Source organism: Heterocephalus glaber, unplaced genomic scaffold, assembly GCF_053883595.1.
Source record: "Heterocephalus glaber isolate CG9 unplaced genomic scaffold, H.glaber_assembly_v1.0 deba00001724, whole genome shotgun sequence".
In the NCBI taxonomy this organism is placed as follows: Eukaryota; Metazoa; Chordata; class Mammalia; order Rodentia; family Bathyergidae; genus Heterocephalus; species Heterocephalus glaber.
The window spans coordinates 10,046,137-10,060,911 of NW_028258435.1; the positions used below are offsets into that span (position 1 = coordinate 10,046,137).

At 47.6% G+C, this 14,775-nt stretch overlaps 1 protein-coding gene across 4 annotated transcripts in view; it reads left to right on the forward strand.

Moving 5' to 3' along the window:
- The first annotated feature begins 87 nt into the window (after positions 1-87).
- Positions 88-14,775, forward strand: part of Sh3yl1 (SH3 and SYLF domain containing 1) — a 27,984-nt gene continuing 13,296 nt past the window's right edge. The window contains exons 1-2 of one of the 4 annotated variants that reach the window (XM_004868302.4): positions 88-418; positions 11,264-11,374. In XM_004868302.4, the coding sequence (XP_004868359.1) occupies position 418; positions 11,264-11,374 (112 nt within the window). In that variant the 5' untranslated portion in view covers positions 88-417. Of the gene's footprint in view, positions 419-461; positions 10,851-11,263; positions 11,375-14,775 lie in introns of those variants that run through there. The other 3 variants (XM_087199676.1, XM_004868301.4, XM_004868300.4) reach the window with 3 other exon arrangements.

Consider the following 14,775-nt stretch of genomic DNA (forward strand, 5'->3'; position numbering starts at 1 on the left):
AGGAAAATGGGCCAGGGCTGGAGGGCGTGGCTGGTTCCGGGTGGGCGGGGATTTGTGCCCCTGAGGGGCTGGGCGGGGCCTGTGGGCGGGGTCGTGCGTGCCAGGCTGGAGATCGCCGGGCCGGGCACGTGCTCTCTGGTGCCACCGAGCGAGCGGGGTCCGCGGGGCGGGCTCCAGGGCGGACTTTCCCCAGTTAGAAGGCGGGGTGTTTGAGAGCCTTGGAGGGGCGAGTCGGCCGCGTTCTGCGAAGATGCATGGGGCGGGCAGGTGTTGGCCCCGGACAGGACCTGGGCGGACACCGGCCGCTTACCTGGTCAGGTGTGCAGCGGGCCGGCGCCCCGCCCTGGTAGGTGGGTCCGAGGGCGCCCTTCCTCTTCCTGGCAGGTGTGCGGCTCTGGAGCGGAGCGGCTGGGAGCGAGTGAGTACGGAGATCCGGGGGATCGGGGGTGGGATGGGATGGGATGGGGTTGCGCCGGCCCCCCTGGAGAGGCGCAGTGCACCAGGGCCGGGGGCGCGATCGCGTCCACGAGTACCAGCCGCGTCGTTCCTCTGATTGTCAGAATCCGAAACTGACAGTTTCAGGACTGGACCACAGCGGATTGATTCCTAGGAAAACTCCCGCATTTCGAATTTCAATGGCTGAAATTCATTTTATGTTTTTTTAAAACATCGACTCTTTGAACTATGTCCTCGTGCTTCACCGTTGCGATTCGCGGCGTCCAGTGTCCTTGGGTGGGCAGGGGGCGGTACCTTTGCAGCAAAGCCCAAAAGGCTGCTGCTTGTCCCAAAGCCCGGGAGGGGTGCCAGGGCCTCCACACCCACCCACCTGGCCTCTTAGGGGTCTCTTTTGCGACGATGAGATGATTATCCTATCTTCACGTTTGAAACTGGTCTGCATTGATTATTAATAGTGAGGAAACAGGATTTCTCTGTTGGCTGAAAACATGACAGTTTTATTTTCCTTCAACAAATATTTGAGTGTGGCCACCGTCCCTGCGTAGGCTGGGCTGGAAGGAATGACCGAAAGGGGCCATCGTGTCAGCAAGGGGTGAGTGGCCAAGAATAGTCTGCCCAGGCGGGAAGGCCGTCCTCAGCCTACTCAGCTTACCTGGCCTGCATTCTTGCCCACCTAAGTGTTTCAGTGAGGGCAGTAAATGTTTGGGTTAATCATGAGTTACTCAGGAAGTCTGCACACAGAGTTCAGAGAATAACAGGTCTCTGGTGGAAGTTGCTGTTTAGCCACTGGGCTGGCCTGTTGTTGAAATGCCTGAGCAGCATGGGACTGTTTGTGTATTCCCATGTTGGTGGTTAAAATAATCACAAGTGATAACGTACATTCTGTTTATATGGCGTTTTAAAGAGAATTGGTTATCAGTTCACTGATGCTCAATTTATACAAAATTTCTCTAAGATGAATCCATACTACCACACTTTGCTTGTCCAGAATGATTTGGTACTTTAATTCTGCTTAGGAAATCTTTATTCTCAGGAGATATCTCACTGTTGGGAAATAAGGATTTGGTATTCCAAATAAAAGAAAACTGATAGAGTGAAAGGGAAATGTTGTGCCCTGTGGCTGCACAGGGTGGTCATTGGTTTGCAGTGGTATCATGATAAGACCTTACTTTCTGCCATTTAAGACCCAGCCTAGTTGAATATTTTTATCTTCTCTGGGAAGAGTTTGATTTTTAGGCCAGATGGTTGGACCAGGAGTGGCTTGTGAGGTCATTCCCTGAGGCAAGATCTCACTTGAGCTGGGGAAAAGAGGGAGCAGGTGTCAGCCTGGGGTGAAGGAAACAAGAAAGAAGTGCAGGCCACAAGAATGTTAGTGTTCACGGGGGCCAGTATGGTTGAGAGTTTGCACTGGGTAGATTAATGATTTGAGCAGGGACACTGGCTCTGATTTCTAGAACTCACAGGCTTTGACTCCTTAAGAGAAAGGAAGTAAATCAATGCCCTAAGAAAGATAAACATTGGTCTGAGAAACAGAGACTAAAGCTGTCTGGCAGCAGTGTTCACAGCTGTTCTCATTGAGAAAGGCAACTCTCCAAGAGATTCGATAAAGTTTCTTTTGCTTTGGTGAAGATTTAATCAACTTGTTCTAAATACTGTGTATCTTTAGCATGCTACTGTCTTTGATCTTGGATCTTTATCATTTTAGCAAATTAACTTCCATTTCGTGTAAATTATAAAGTGTAATAGTTTGATCAGTATGTGATTAACGGAACTTTGGAAAACCATTACTTACTTTTCCTGTAGATAGCCCTTTTATAATTTAGCACCTGTTGAAGAAAACCATATAATGAGTGCTTGCTGATGGAAGGAAAGTTTTCGTACCCTTAATTAACTCTGGCTGGGGTGGGAGGGGGCCTCTTGGTCGCTGGACATTGCTCCTGACCTTGGAGGATGTTAAGACTGCCCACATCCTGCAGGTCAGGTTTCTTGTGCTGTTGGCAATTCCTTCCAAGTAGGACTCAAATGTCCCTGTTCGACCCCAGTGACCCTTTGTCTGAGCTATTGACCTATGGTCAACATAGAGTATTATTTCCAAATCTTAAGCTCATGTAAGCTCTTGAATTTTCCACAGTAAAAAATTTCTTCCCATATTTTAGAAACTGTTCTTCATTAAAAAACAAAAAGTTTTAGTATGCATGTGAGAAATTTCAAATATTTTAATTGCTTTTAAAAGAATACATGGGAGAGTTTCTTAGCTTGAGGTTTGGCGGCCACCCTTGTCCTAGGAAGAGATTCAAATATTTATCAACAATTTGCTTGGTTTTCAGTAATTTGCTCGGAATACAAGAGAGTTAAGACTCCATGGGGGACGTGAAGCGTAAAGGGCAGCACCCTCTTCAGCAGGGTGCAGATAGGACCATGTTCTTGTCCCTGTGGCACAGTAGTGGAAAAGAAGGTGAACAGTGATTTGAAGCCAAGGACAGGACTTGGGGCTTATCTCTCAATTTTTCATCTTTGTGTGTTTGTTCTGACAAACTGACTGTGTGGAAGTGGGAGCAGGCAGTATGGTTTTGTGGGAGGTTGAATAGCGTCCTTGATACACCCTGGCGTTCACCTCACCATGACCAGGCTTCTCAGGAGCCACCATCAGCGGTGGCTCTGCCAGCTGGGGAAGCTCTGGTCACAGGTGCATGAGCCAGGAGCCTTTCGGCCCACCTTCACAGTGCAGCTGTGACCATCCCCTGGCCAGGCTGTTTGCCCGGAAACTCTTGACTGGAATTTTCCTGTATGACTGGTCTAACATGACTCAGCTGAGACAGTTCAGAGTAGAAAGTCTTTGTGCATACAATCTACATCTTATTTACTCTGCTTTAGTTGCATGTGTCAGAGAATCTGGTCTAAGGGGGCTTTAACAGAAAAGGATTTTCCTGATCCAAGTGATTTAAAACCAGGGCTGGGGTCAGGGATTTAGCTCAGTGGTGCCGCTGCCTGCCTCTCGAGCATAAGGTCTCAAAGACCAGGGCTGGTCTGAGTTCGGTGTAAGCCTGCAGTGCCCTGCTTCTCTCTACCCTGCCTAACATTCCACTGGCATTGGTGCTCCCAGACTCCCCTGTGGAGACAAACTTTGCTGCAAGTGCCTTTATGAGCCTTGTCCTAGTGTCAGACATGGTCACCCCACCCCCACCCGGGTGCTGCGACCACCCTGCTTTCTAAGTAGAATGAACACTCAGCAGCAAAGTGAACACATTTTCACTTCTGCTGACCAATCCAGCTCCACACGCTGTACGCCCTGTGAGCAAGGTGGTCTTGGGGACGTGGTGACAAGTGAAAAGCACAGTTCTGGCCTGTAGGGTTGCACGGTTTAGGGTGGGAGGGATGAGTGCCAAGGAAGAAAGGAAAAAAGACAGGTGTGCATGTCTGAGTCTCAGACTGTCAGCAGCCAGGGAGGGTCTTTGTTTTAATGATAATGGAAACTAAAACTGAGGCAGCAGCCAAAGCTTTCATTGCACCACTAAGGAAGATGAGCTTGGGGAGCTGAAGGGAACCTAGCTCTGAGGAAGAGCAGACTGCCACTAACAAAGGACCGGGCATGGCTTTTAAGGGAGCTGAGGTGGGCAGGTCAGGTTGATCATGTTCTCCGTCCTGGTTTTGCAGCTTGAAAGAGATCCTTGTGGTTGAAGGGCAGCTTGGTTCCCTGGAGATGGTTTCTTCTCTTCAGAGCAGTCTTGGCTTTGCGGAAGCTCTGCTGGAATCCTTGGTGACTACAGGCTTGGGGCAATGACTGGAGACGTTTTTAGGCAGTGAAAGCTGGTAGTTGACTAGCCCTATAAAGCCTCTCATCTTGGTGTCCTTGTCTTGAAGGAGGATGAGATAGGTAAATTTAGGGCTTTTAAGCCTTAAATTGGCACTTTTAGGCTCCGAACATGCAGAGATGCCAAGTTTATCCTGCTTAGTTAGTTAGCCCTTGGGCATCTGCAGGCACAAGTGAAGAGTCAGGGTTTTTAACAAAATCAGCTGTAAGTCCCTGATTGCCTCAGAAGAAAACATTTACTATTATACTTTAATGAATAACAGGTACCGGGCCTGGGAGTCCCCCTGGGTTGATCCCCAAGAGTTTATTTTTTCACCTAGTTTATTCTTGGAAGCACTGTGGGCAGAGACATCCTGGCTTTAATGAAGGTTCTGGGTTTTGATGTTGATAAGAATGTCTGGAAGTGTGAGGGGAGGGAAGAGTACTTAGCATATCTTTCATGGGTCTCAGGTCTTGAGTTGGGGCCCAGGAGAGCTCCTGCCCTTTGTCCTGGAGTTCTCTGAGCTCTGTCTCACTATCACAAACCTGAGTGCCAGGAACACAGATTGTAACCTGAGCCCTCATTTCTATCAAGCCTGACTCCTCAGGCAGGTGGGTCTCAGGTGGATTGACACAAGCATGTGCCATCCTCCATGCCACCAGGAGAGGCTTACGCTGTTCTCATAGTCATTAAACCTGCGGACACCGCCAAGTGATCCTGCATCCTTTGGGAGGATCTGACATAGACAACAGCAAGGTTCTTTCTGTGAGTGGCATCAGGGCTCTGGGAGCTTCCTGGGCTCCAGAAAGCCGATGGGGTGCAGACGGCTGAGGCCCAGCCTCCTCACCCAGCATGCACTCAGGGTGGGGCCCTCGAGCTCTCTGCTGGGGCTCACAGCCCTCCCTGTGGTTTGTCCTGGGCAAGTGCTGTTTGGGCAGCACCCCTCAACTCATGCCTTGCTACTCTCTGGCCTCCCTCAAAGTCCAGGGAGGCTGTTCCTCAGTTTACTTTCCCTTATATCCATTGGATTTTCTATGTGAATCAGTCATCACAGGGATTTGACTTTTCATTCCCCAGGCCACACAAATACATCATTCATTTAACAAATGTCTACTGAGCACTTACTGCACATCCAGCAGTATTTATGTGTTGGGAATATTAACATATTCCCACATACACACGACACATGCATGCAAACCCAGCACCTGCATGTACATTTCACATATGCACTTGCACCACGTACATGTACACTCCACGCACATTCGTACACATGTGGTATTGCCCTAGCCCATGGTGCAGACTCAGCATCTCAACATGGTGGAAACTTAGAGAGATCAGGTAACAAAATTTATCTAGGCATTACCTAGACAGAGCTATCTGGAAACATGGCAGTAAGGTTGAGAATTGGGAAGAGGCTGATAGGAGCCCCCCTGAGACCCAGTGAGAAATGGTGTGCTCTGGGGTAGCCGGCCGGCCGTGGGGTGGTGGGAGTGTTCCGAAGGTTCAGGCCCTCCTGGGGGAGGGCGAATGAGCCCAGCTCTCAGGAAATCTACCTGGAGTGAAAGGAACAAGGAAACAGCAAGGGGCGTGGCCTACAGCTGAATGGCTGCCTTGGTGCTGCTGGGCTGGAAAGCCAGGGAAGGTTAGGGATAGGGAGCTCTGAGAGGAGCAGCACTCAAGGGTGCCTCAAGGTTTTGGAGCAGAGGCAGGCATGTACACGCAGATGAAGAGGAAGGACAGGCCTAGAACCAGAGGGCAGCCCCGCAGGGCCTGGGACACCCACCACACGGTGTTAGATCTTGGAGGTGATTAACAAGAGTGTCTCCTCACTGCTTATGCCAGAGGTGGGGTTGCTTCCAGGCTTCTAGACCAGTTTGGGTGCAGCTAGGTGGAAGCCGGGTCCTGGAGGAAGAGGGGGTGACCCAAGGCCTGCCTGGCGCACACACTTCCAGGATGGGCCCTGGGAGGGGGTTACCGCAGGACCTGCAGACCTGTCCTGTGGTCCTCAGGATGCATCACAGCTGAGCAGATTGGAGATCACATCTTTTTCTGCAAAGGGCCAGATGGCGCACATGCAGACCTCGTAGGCCAGAGGGGAAGTTTAGGGTTTTATGTTGGCACTCCTTTAACAAGAGAGAAGACAAACTTCCACGATTGGTTGTATCATTAAAAGCAAAGTGTAGGGTCGGGGATTTAGCTCAGTGGTTTCACCACCTGCTACGCAAGCACAAGGACCCGAGTTTGATCCCCGGTACCAAAAAATAAAAAAATAATAATAATAATAATAAAAGCAAAGTGTGGTTCTGACACAGTCATAACATAGTTAGGGACCACCACAGGGATGGGAACAGGCAAATTCCTGGCCCTTACCTGTAGCTCATTAAAAGCATGATTTGTGCTTTCTTCTGGGATAGTCAAGGCCTTAAAAGCCATTTTTGCTATGAACAGTGACTCCTCACTTGGGCCTACAGATGGCCAGTGGGTAACTAAAAGTAGAACAAAGCTTGGCCATTTTGTATCCTTGGTTACCTTAAAAGTTTGAGTCAAATCCCTTCTGAGCTCTGGGTGTGGATATGTTAATCATTTAGGGAGTATCTACCTAGGGGTTAGCAAAACAAGGTTGATTAGCCCTGAATTTATATAATCTCAGCTCCTTCAAGATTGGGGACACCAGAATGGGGCATTTCCAGGGACATTCAGCAGTGCCCTGAAGTCTCCAGCCACTGTCCTGAACCCGTGTTCAAGTGGATCCCAGGAAAAGTGGCGCCTACCTGATCAAGATATCTACATACAGAGGCAGTCCCTTCCTGAAGAGGAGGCCACCCTTCAGCCATGAGGGTTCCAGAGCTGTGACACCAGGTCCCCTGCCCTCCAGCTAACCCTTGAAAGCTGTCTTCCACCTTTGTGGTGGGCCAGTCTGAACCCCAGGGTCAGAGTGCACCACTCCAGCCACCTGAGCTGGAGCCCTTTCCTGTCTTCCCTCCAATTTATCAGTTAAAACTATTCTTCCCCAAAGATTTGTGCTCTAGTTTTAATTTCCTTTATGACTGAAAGCAGGGACCCGTACTAGGTGGTTCCTGCCCTTGTCTGCTGGCCAGGCAGGCGCAGCATCCACCTCACTAATTAGAGGCTCAGCTCCATCCCCATTAGTGCCCTTCCCTAGTGATTCTTCTGCAGACGCAGCACTTTCTTGTTTTTGGTTGATCTGGGTGGGGAGGGGAGCGGGGTGACAGTGGCACCTGGTGGCCTGGGTGGAGGCTGGCCAGCCCTGCTGGACCAGTTTTCAGTTGCTGCCTCTCCCTCCCAGAGTGCTGGCAACACAACTCTAGGGTAAACAAGACATCTCAAAGTCAGCTTCCTGGCATGTACCAGATCCTGGAGGCCTTGCAGGGGGAGACAGGGCAGCCCTTCAGACTTCCAGCAGAATCCCCTCTGGACCTCTTCGACCTGAAGTCCGGTCCTGGCTCAGTAGGACCCAAGCTCGCCTAGCCTGGTGCTGACTGTCTGCACCGGGGCCCACCAGGCTGACCCACTTGAGCTGCACTGTCCTTTGGGGGCTCGGTCCTTCTTCGAAGCCTGTCCTACCTGAAGCAGCCACACAGTTTTTCCTGTCTTTTGCCATAGTTAACAATTCTTATATCAAGCTTCCCTTCTAGCCTGCCCTGAGGTTTGCACCTCCCATGTGGGTCTAGATCTGTCCCATTCTGGGTGGACAGAGAAGGGGAAAAAGCAGGTGCAGGGTCCTAGAAGGAGGTATAGGACATAAGCCTGCAATATTGATACGTGGTAATAGGAGAACTTGGAATGGCAAAGATGGTACATCCTGTTACCTTTTCAATTTCAGTGGAAAGGAAAAACCACAGCTTTAGCTTTTTTAGAAGTGCTTGCAAATAGAATATCATGAGTACTATATAATCAGAAATAAAATACTAACACATAGGAGATTTATATTTGATTTGTTTAACTCATTTTTCTACCTCAAACTGATTAGAATGTGGATAAACACTAGTCAAATCTAGGCTAAGGTAGAATGGTAAAGTTACAAATACTTCTCCTTCTTTCTTTTGGGAGAAGTGCTCTTTAAACTTTAATATTCGTCTAGTGGGATGTCGTCTGCTCTGTGTCAAGTCCCTGAGTTTTCTGCTTGGTGCAGCCCTGGTCCCGTATCCCTCAGGTGGGTGGTTCCTGACAAGGTGCTCTAGGGTGTTGTCCTTCCTGCTGTGGCCCTGCCCTGCAAGGCCTCTTTACCCAGCCAGTGGCAGGGAAAGGCAGTGGGGAAGTGCCCCACATCTCACTGTCTTGGTGTAGAAGTGACTCACAGTCCCCTGGGCAGCTGCCTCCTGGGACAGCCCCACACAGTGACACTGTAACAGGGAGGCACACGTAAATGGGCAGTGGCTGTGTACCCTCCCCTTGGGTACCCAAGAAAAGTCAGGAAACAGGAAAATCTAGTCATACTGCACAGGATAGTCAATACATTTACCTTATAAACAGATGAATTGGTGTTAAGGCAATTTTCTAGTTATATTCTCATTTGTCTTGCTAACTCATCCCAGCTCAGTCCTGTCTGCCATTGAGCAATCAAAATGGAAAAGAAGCCAAGTCCCATCTGAGTTCTCAAAATCTATCAACTGTACAGATACAGCAAGAAATTGTTATGTGGGAAACTGGACACGTCCCATACTATTTTTTTCTTGATCACTGGTCTAATTCCAAATGAACAGTGTTCCATCAATAGCATATTACCTGAAAGCATTGCTATCAGGGAAAATGTAACTCCCAACCTGCCAGATGTCAGATACACTGTGTCCCCAGAAATCAAAGAGTGAATTCTAAGGAACAATGAGGTTAATAGTAGGAAAGACTTATTGAGAGATAGGTCCTGAGGGACCTGAAAATGGGTTGCCACTGAGGCCACTTCTCTAGCAATGTTTTATAGAACAAAATCACAAGGTGGGTACAAAATCACAAAGTGAGTACAACATGGGTCAAACTATAATCAACCAGTAAGATTACAAGTGTAGCTGCTTAGCTAATATTGATCCAGTAGGGAAGCGGGTCATATGGCAAGGGTACATGGAAAGAACAAAGGCATTTTGGGAAGGGGTGGGGCTGGACACTCTGGTCACCCATTTGGGTGACTGAGGTCTATCTGGACTTCCTGGACCAGGTGGTAGCAATTATAGTATAATTCCATTGTATTGTTTATCCCTTAGGGAGGCTTGTAGGCCTGGCCATTCCATCTTTATCTTGAGGCCTGGCTTTAGACAGATGCGCCTCCATCCAGAATTCTGATGTCTTTATTTTTCTGCTGACTTCCTTGAGAGCCCAGTCCCTCTCTGACTGTACATTAATTTCTATCTAACTTTGCTGTCTACAATATCATGACTAAATCTGCCTCCATAAAAGCCTAAATGTTCACATGCAATTTTCCTTACTCAAATTATTTTTGAGATCCTCTGAGTCCTAGGCATGGTGGTGCATGCATATAATCCTAGCACCCAGGAGGTTAAGGCAGGAGGATTATGAGGTCAAGACCAGCCTGAAGTACATAACATGACCCTGCTTCAAAATAAAAAATAGGCAAAGATCTTCTGGATTCAAACTGTATAATGAAAGCATTAACAAGGAGAAAATTCTAGAAGACATTAGGAAATTGGTGTCATTTGAATGGTTTTTTTTGTTTTTGTTTTTGTTTTTCGTACCAGGGATTGAACTCAGGTCCTTGCACTTTCAAGGCAGGAGCTGGAACCACTGAGCTAAATCCCTGACCCCTGAATGGTTTTCTTAAGGTTCCTTCCTGATATAAAAATTATGTGCCCCTAAGAATTCTCCTGTTTGTCTCCACTCTTCATTTTTACCATTTCAGATAAAAGCAGGAGCCACAAAAGAATATCAGGCTTTCAGTATCTCAAGGCCACCATCAAAATAAGACCCTTGATTTTAAACAAGCAGGTGACAGTATCTTAGACTGGCTGCCTCCTGTGGCTGCAGGGGGACACTTTGCCCATGGCTGTACCTGGCCCTGTCTTCTCTGTGCCTTACCTTCTGTCTCCTGTAGGGATGCTTATCACTGGATTAGGCCCACTCGGGTAATCTTACCTGAAATATGTTAGCAAAGACCCTTTTTCCAAGTAGATCACACAGGGTTCAGGCTTCTACCCACTGTACCATCTCAGAGCACATCTGTGCACCCAAAGCAGAGGACCTGAAAGGGTCTCACTTGCTCTGGGGCTCCACACAAGTAGAGACCAGCCAGATGTGGAGCTGGTCTGTGAGTTGCACCCTGCCTCTCACATGCTCATCCAGACGAGGATGACAGAACCTAGACACTCAACATGGTAATAGTCACACCATCTAGCACCCATCAGACCATCAGAAATGAGCAGACAGGAAAACATGCCTGTGACCAGAAATGTGAGGCAAGATGGGCCCTGAAATGAATCCTCAGCGTGGCCTCACCAGGTCTTGCCTACAGCTGCTGGACCTTCCTAGCTCTGCTGATCTAATTCCTTGCCTGATGAATGGCCCAGCGTCCCCAACATGCCACAGAGCCCAAGAGCTGTGTGCATGCGGTCAAGGAAGAGAACACTCCCATGAACGGTGAGTGTCCCGACAATGCTGGATGCAAGGTGTGTGCACCAGCTGGCTCACATTGCTGTAGTGACCACTCAAGCCCTGGATAGCTCAGAATTGCCCTACACAAGTCTGCCTGCGGCCAGCTCAGACATTTCCAGTGAAAACGCCCAAATGTATTAAATTTATATTGTCTAGTCTAGACAGTTTACTAGCGTTCGGTTGAGTTCGTTACCGGGAGAAGATACATCATGACGAGATTGGACCAGTTTTGCTTATGATCCTTATAGGATTCCATGATTTTAGGACTTCTGATACTTTGAGGGTTTAGGGTTTCCCACTTTGAATAGATTGATGTTCTGAATAGGTAGATGGCAGTCAATTCCTAACTTACATTTAGATTTTTTTCATTAAAATGTCTTCTGAAAAAAATATTTCAGTGAATAACCCCATACCTTCAAATCTGAAGTCAGAAGCAAAGAAGGCTGCTAAAATATTAAGAGAATTCACAGAAATAACCTCAAGAAATGGACCTGACAAGATCATTCCCGGTAGGTAAATGTCTGCCTGTTTTTGTTTTCTAAGCTGCTTTCTGCGTTCCTCAGGATTTCTCTGCAGGCAGCTGATGGGGGAGTGGGCACCAAGTACCTAGCCCACCTTTGGTCTCAGCCCTGACCCAGGGAGCCCCTCCCACCGGGGGGCCACATGCAGACTAGAGCTTCCCTGTCTGCCTCCTGCTGGTGCCGCTGGCCCTAGGCCCTGTTCCATTTGGTTTGCCTCAATTCTCTCCTTTCATCTCTCTCTCAGTGCTTGGTAAGCAAATCTTGCAAACTCTCCATCTCGTCTCACAAATAAGTTTTACCCCATTTCCCATTTGCCACAAGAACACTCGACAACAATGCTTGCAACCTCAGGGTTTACCCTGAGATAACCCTCAGGTTACAGCTCTAACCTTGCTGCCCACGCTTGCCATGAAATATCTTGCTTTTATTATTATTTTTGTATGACTCTGGCATATCCACGGTTTTTAGAAACAAAACACACCATACTGTTTTTTTTCCTCAGCATTCTGTGTGTGAGTGTGGTATTTCCATGTACAAAATGTAATAATTCTTGATTGCTAAAAACGTCAACTCCTAGAAAATGAAGCATTCCTACATGTGATGTTAACAGTGTTTTTGAACAGTTGTTGGCTGAAGATTCGTCTGATGAATCCTATTTTTCTGAAGTAGACAGTTTGGATGCTTCAGAAGGTGATACAGTCAGGCCTTTGTCCAGTTCAGAATCTGATGAGGGCCGGGATTTAGCTCAGTGGTTTCACCGCATGCTGTGCAAGCGCAAGGACCTGAGTTTGATCCCCTGTACCAAAAAAAACCCCACCAGAATCTGATGAAATAGCCCTGCATCAGCTGCCTGGAGTTGGGCTCTGAAATGGTCGGCTTGTGTTGATTTAATGTCAAAGGGATGACTGCCAGACACCTGCAGGAAAAGTTGATATCAGTGATGCCACTTGTCACCGGATGGAGGGTCCCATGTGGGGCTTCTTCCTAGGTCTTAGTGTCCCGAACAAGGCACACAGAAAAGGTAGCCAGGGTGTACATTTTTTAAAAGCAGAAAAGAAGGCTGGCAAAAAGGCTCACAGCACACAAGGATAAGGGAAAGGGCTCCTTTTGGACCCAGAATTCCTGAGTTATCTCTCTTCCAAGCAAATAAGGTATTGGGAAAGTCATCCAGTCACTCACTTGGCTTCAGCCATGCCTACACTGTGCTATCATAAACTCCCTTGGCTTCTTCTACATGCAAATGAAGGATCTGAAGCAGTGTCTTCTGATTGATTGTGAACACATGCAAATGAAGGATTGAAAAAAGCATCTTCCGATTGGTCCTGTGAAGGGCACCAGATTCAGATTCAAATGAAGGATTGAAAAGGGCAGATTTCCAATTGGTCCAATGTACAGGGATGATGTGGTTCCTGTATGGGGAGGTCCCTCACCCTGTTGCCTCCTTCTACTGACCCACTGCAGTATTTTGAACTGTTTTTTATTGAAGAATTAGTTTTTAAAATTACCAGCAGAGTGAATGCCCAAGCTCCTTGTTGGTGCCAAAGCCACCTGGCCTCAAAAGATTTTCAGGAATGGACAAATGGAAAGACACTGACAATGACAAACTGAAAGTCTTTTTTGCAATAACATTACTGCAAAGTATTGTGCAGAAACCTGAGCTGGAGCTGAACCTCAGACAAATTAAGACTAGTAAAAGATTTTCTCTTTCCCTTTAGTGCCTGGACTTTGTCAACAATTCTTCCATATCTGCTAGTCAATCAAAGGCTCAGAACTCATTGCAGAAGATCAAACCTGTGCTTGACTCTTTTGTAAATAAGTTTTCAACTGTATCTGCTTGGAATAGAAACACTGCAGTGGACTAATTCGTGATGCTGTTCATGGCCAGATAGCCATGAAGCAGTGCAGCCCAGCAAAGCGAGCTGCTCTGGTCTTGAGCTCTGAGTGCTGCAAAAGTCACCCTGGTTAGGTGTGGAGTGGCTGCTCACACGGCCCGGCTCGAATTTAGAAGATTCAGCTGATGATCTGAAATCACTGTGCATTTTTCTTACCTTGCTCAATTCCTCGGCGACTTTTATACATCTCCCATGCTTTTCAGAGAATTACATCCAAACAGGATTGAGGCAGTTGGAACAGCTCCTTTGAACAGAAAATGGATGCCAAATGAGCTTTAAAAGAAGGATTGCAGGTCCAGGGATTTAGCTCAGTGGTTTCGCCGCCTGCTGTGCAAGCGCAAGGACCCGAGTTCGATCCCTGGTACAAAAAAAAAAAAAGGATTGCAAAAGAACAGTGGTGAACCCATGGCCTGGCACGGTGACTGGAAGGTAGCAGCAGGCTTGTCAGCAGTCCCCCCTGATGGACACAGACAGCAGAGAGGGAAAGAAAACCAAGAAGCTGTGTGTCGTTGTGGATTATAGCGAGAGTATGGGAGTGGTGGGCTTGGCTGATCAGATGTTTGCTTCTTTTTTTTTGGTACCAGGAATTGAACTCAGGACCTTGTGCTTGTGAGACAGGCGGCAGCACCACTAAGCTAAATACCCGGCTGGATGCTTACTTCTTACCCACAAAGCACATATGGCAAGGGGTTGGTGTAAGAAGTTCCTTTGCCACCTTTTAAACATGACAGTGTTTCTTGTAAACATGACAGTGCCAAGTCCTATGTCCTTTTCAGGAATGGTCCTGAGCACACAGTCAGCCACATGAACTTTGGATGACATTGACTGAGAGAGTGCTGGAGAAGTGTTGTCACAAGCCAGGGCAGCGGCACCTTCACGGCACCGTGCTCTCACACATCTCCTCCTGTGCATGTCCCCAGGAGCATGTCACCAGCATTGGGGAACAGAGCCCGGCTGGTCTCTGCAGTTTGCTGCTTGCATAGTAACAAGGATGACAGGAAGATCTAATGAGAAACAGTATTTTTGTGCTGAATGTGATATTTTGCTTTTGTTGCTTCATACTTTAAAATTTACCACACCAAAACAAATTATTAGACTGATGATCATTTGCATTTCCATTACATTAGAACTACAGACAAGTTCTGTTTAGAGACAACTCCAAGAATAGCTTTACATTTTATTTTCACATTGCAAACCAATCAGATTTACTTTAGCCTCAGAGAGCATGTTTATGTAGAATTACATCAACGCTCACAGCAAGCTGCACTTTTTTTTTCTGAACAAGAAATGGGTTACTTTTGTGTTTTTTCTTCTGCATGGACATTCAGACTCTGTAGTGGTTTGAGAAGGTGTTAATCAGTAATTCCCAGCACAGCTGTGCCTCAGCACCCCTTTAGCATTAAAATACAGGCTCTGAACCAAATTCAGCCCCTGCCTGGGACTCCAGGGATCTCTGACGTGTTCCTCATAGGTCTGTGGTCTGCTCATGTAAGCCGT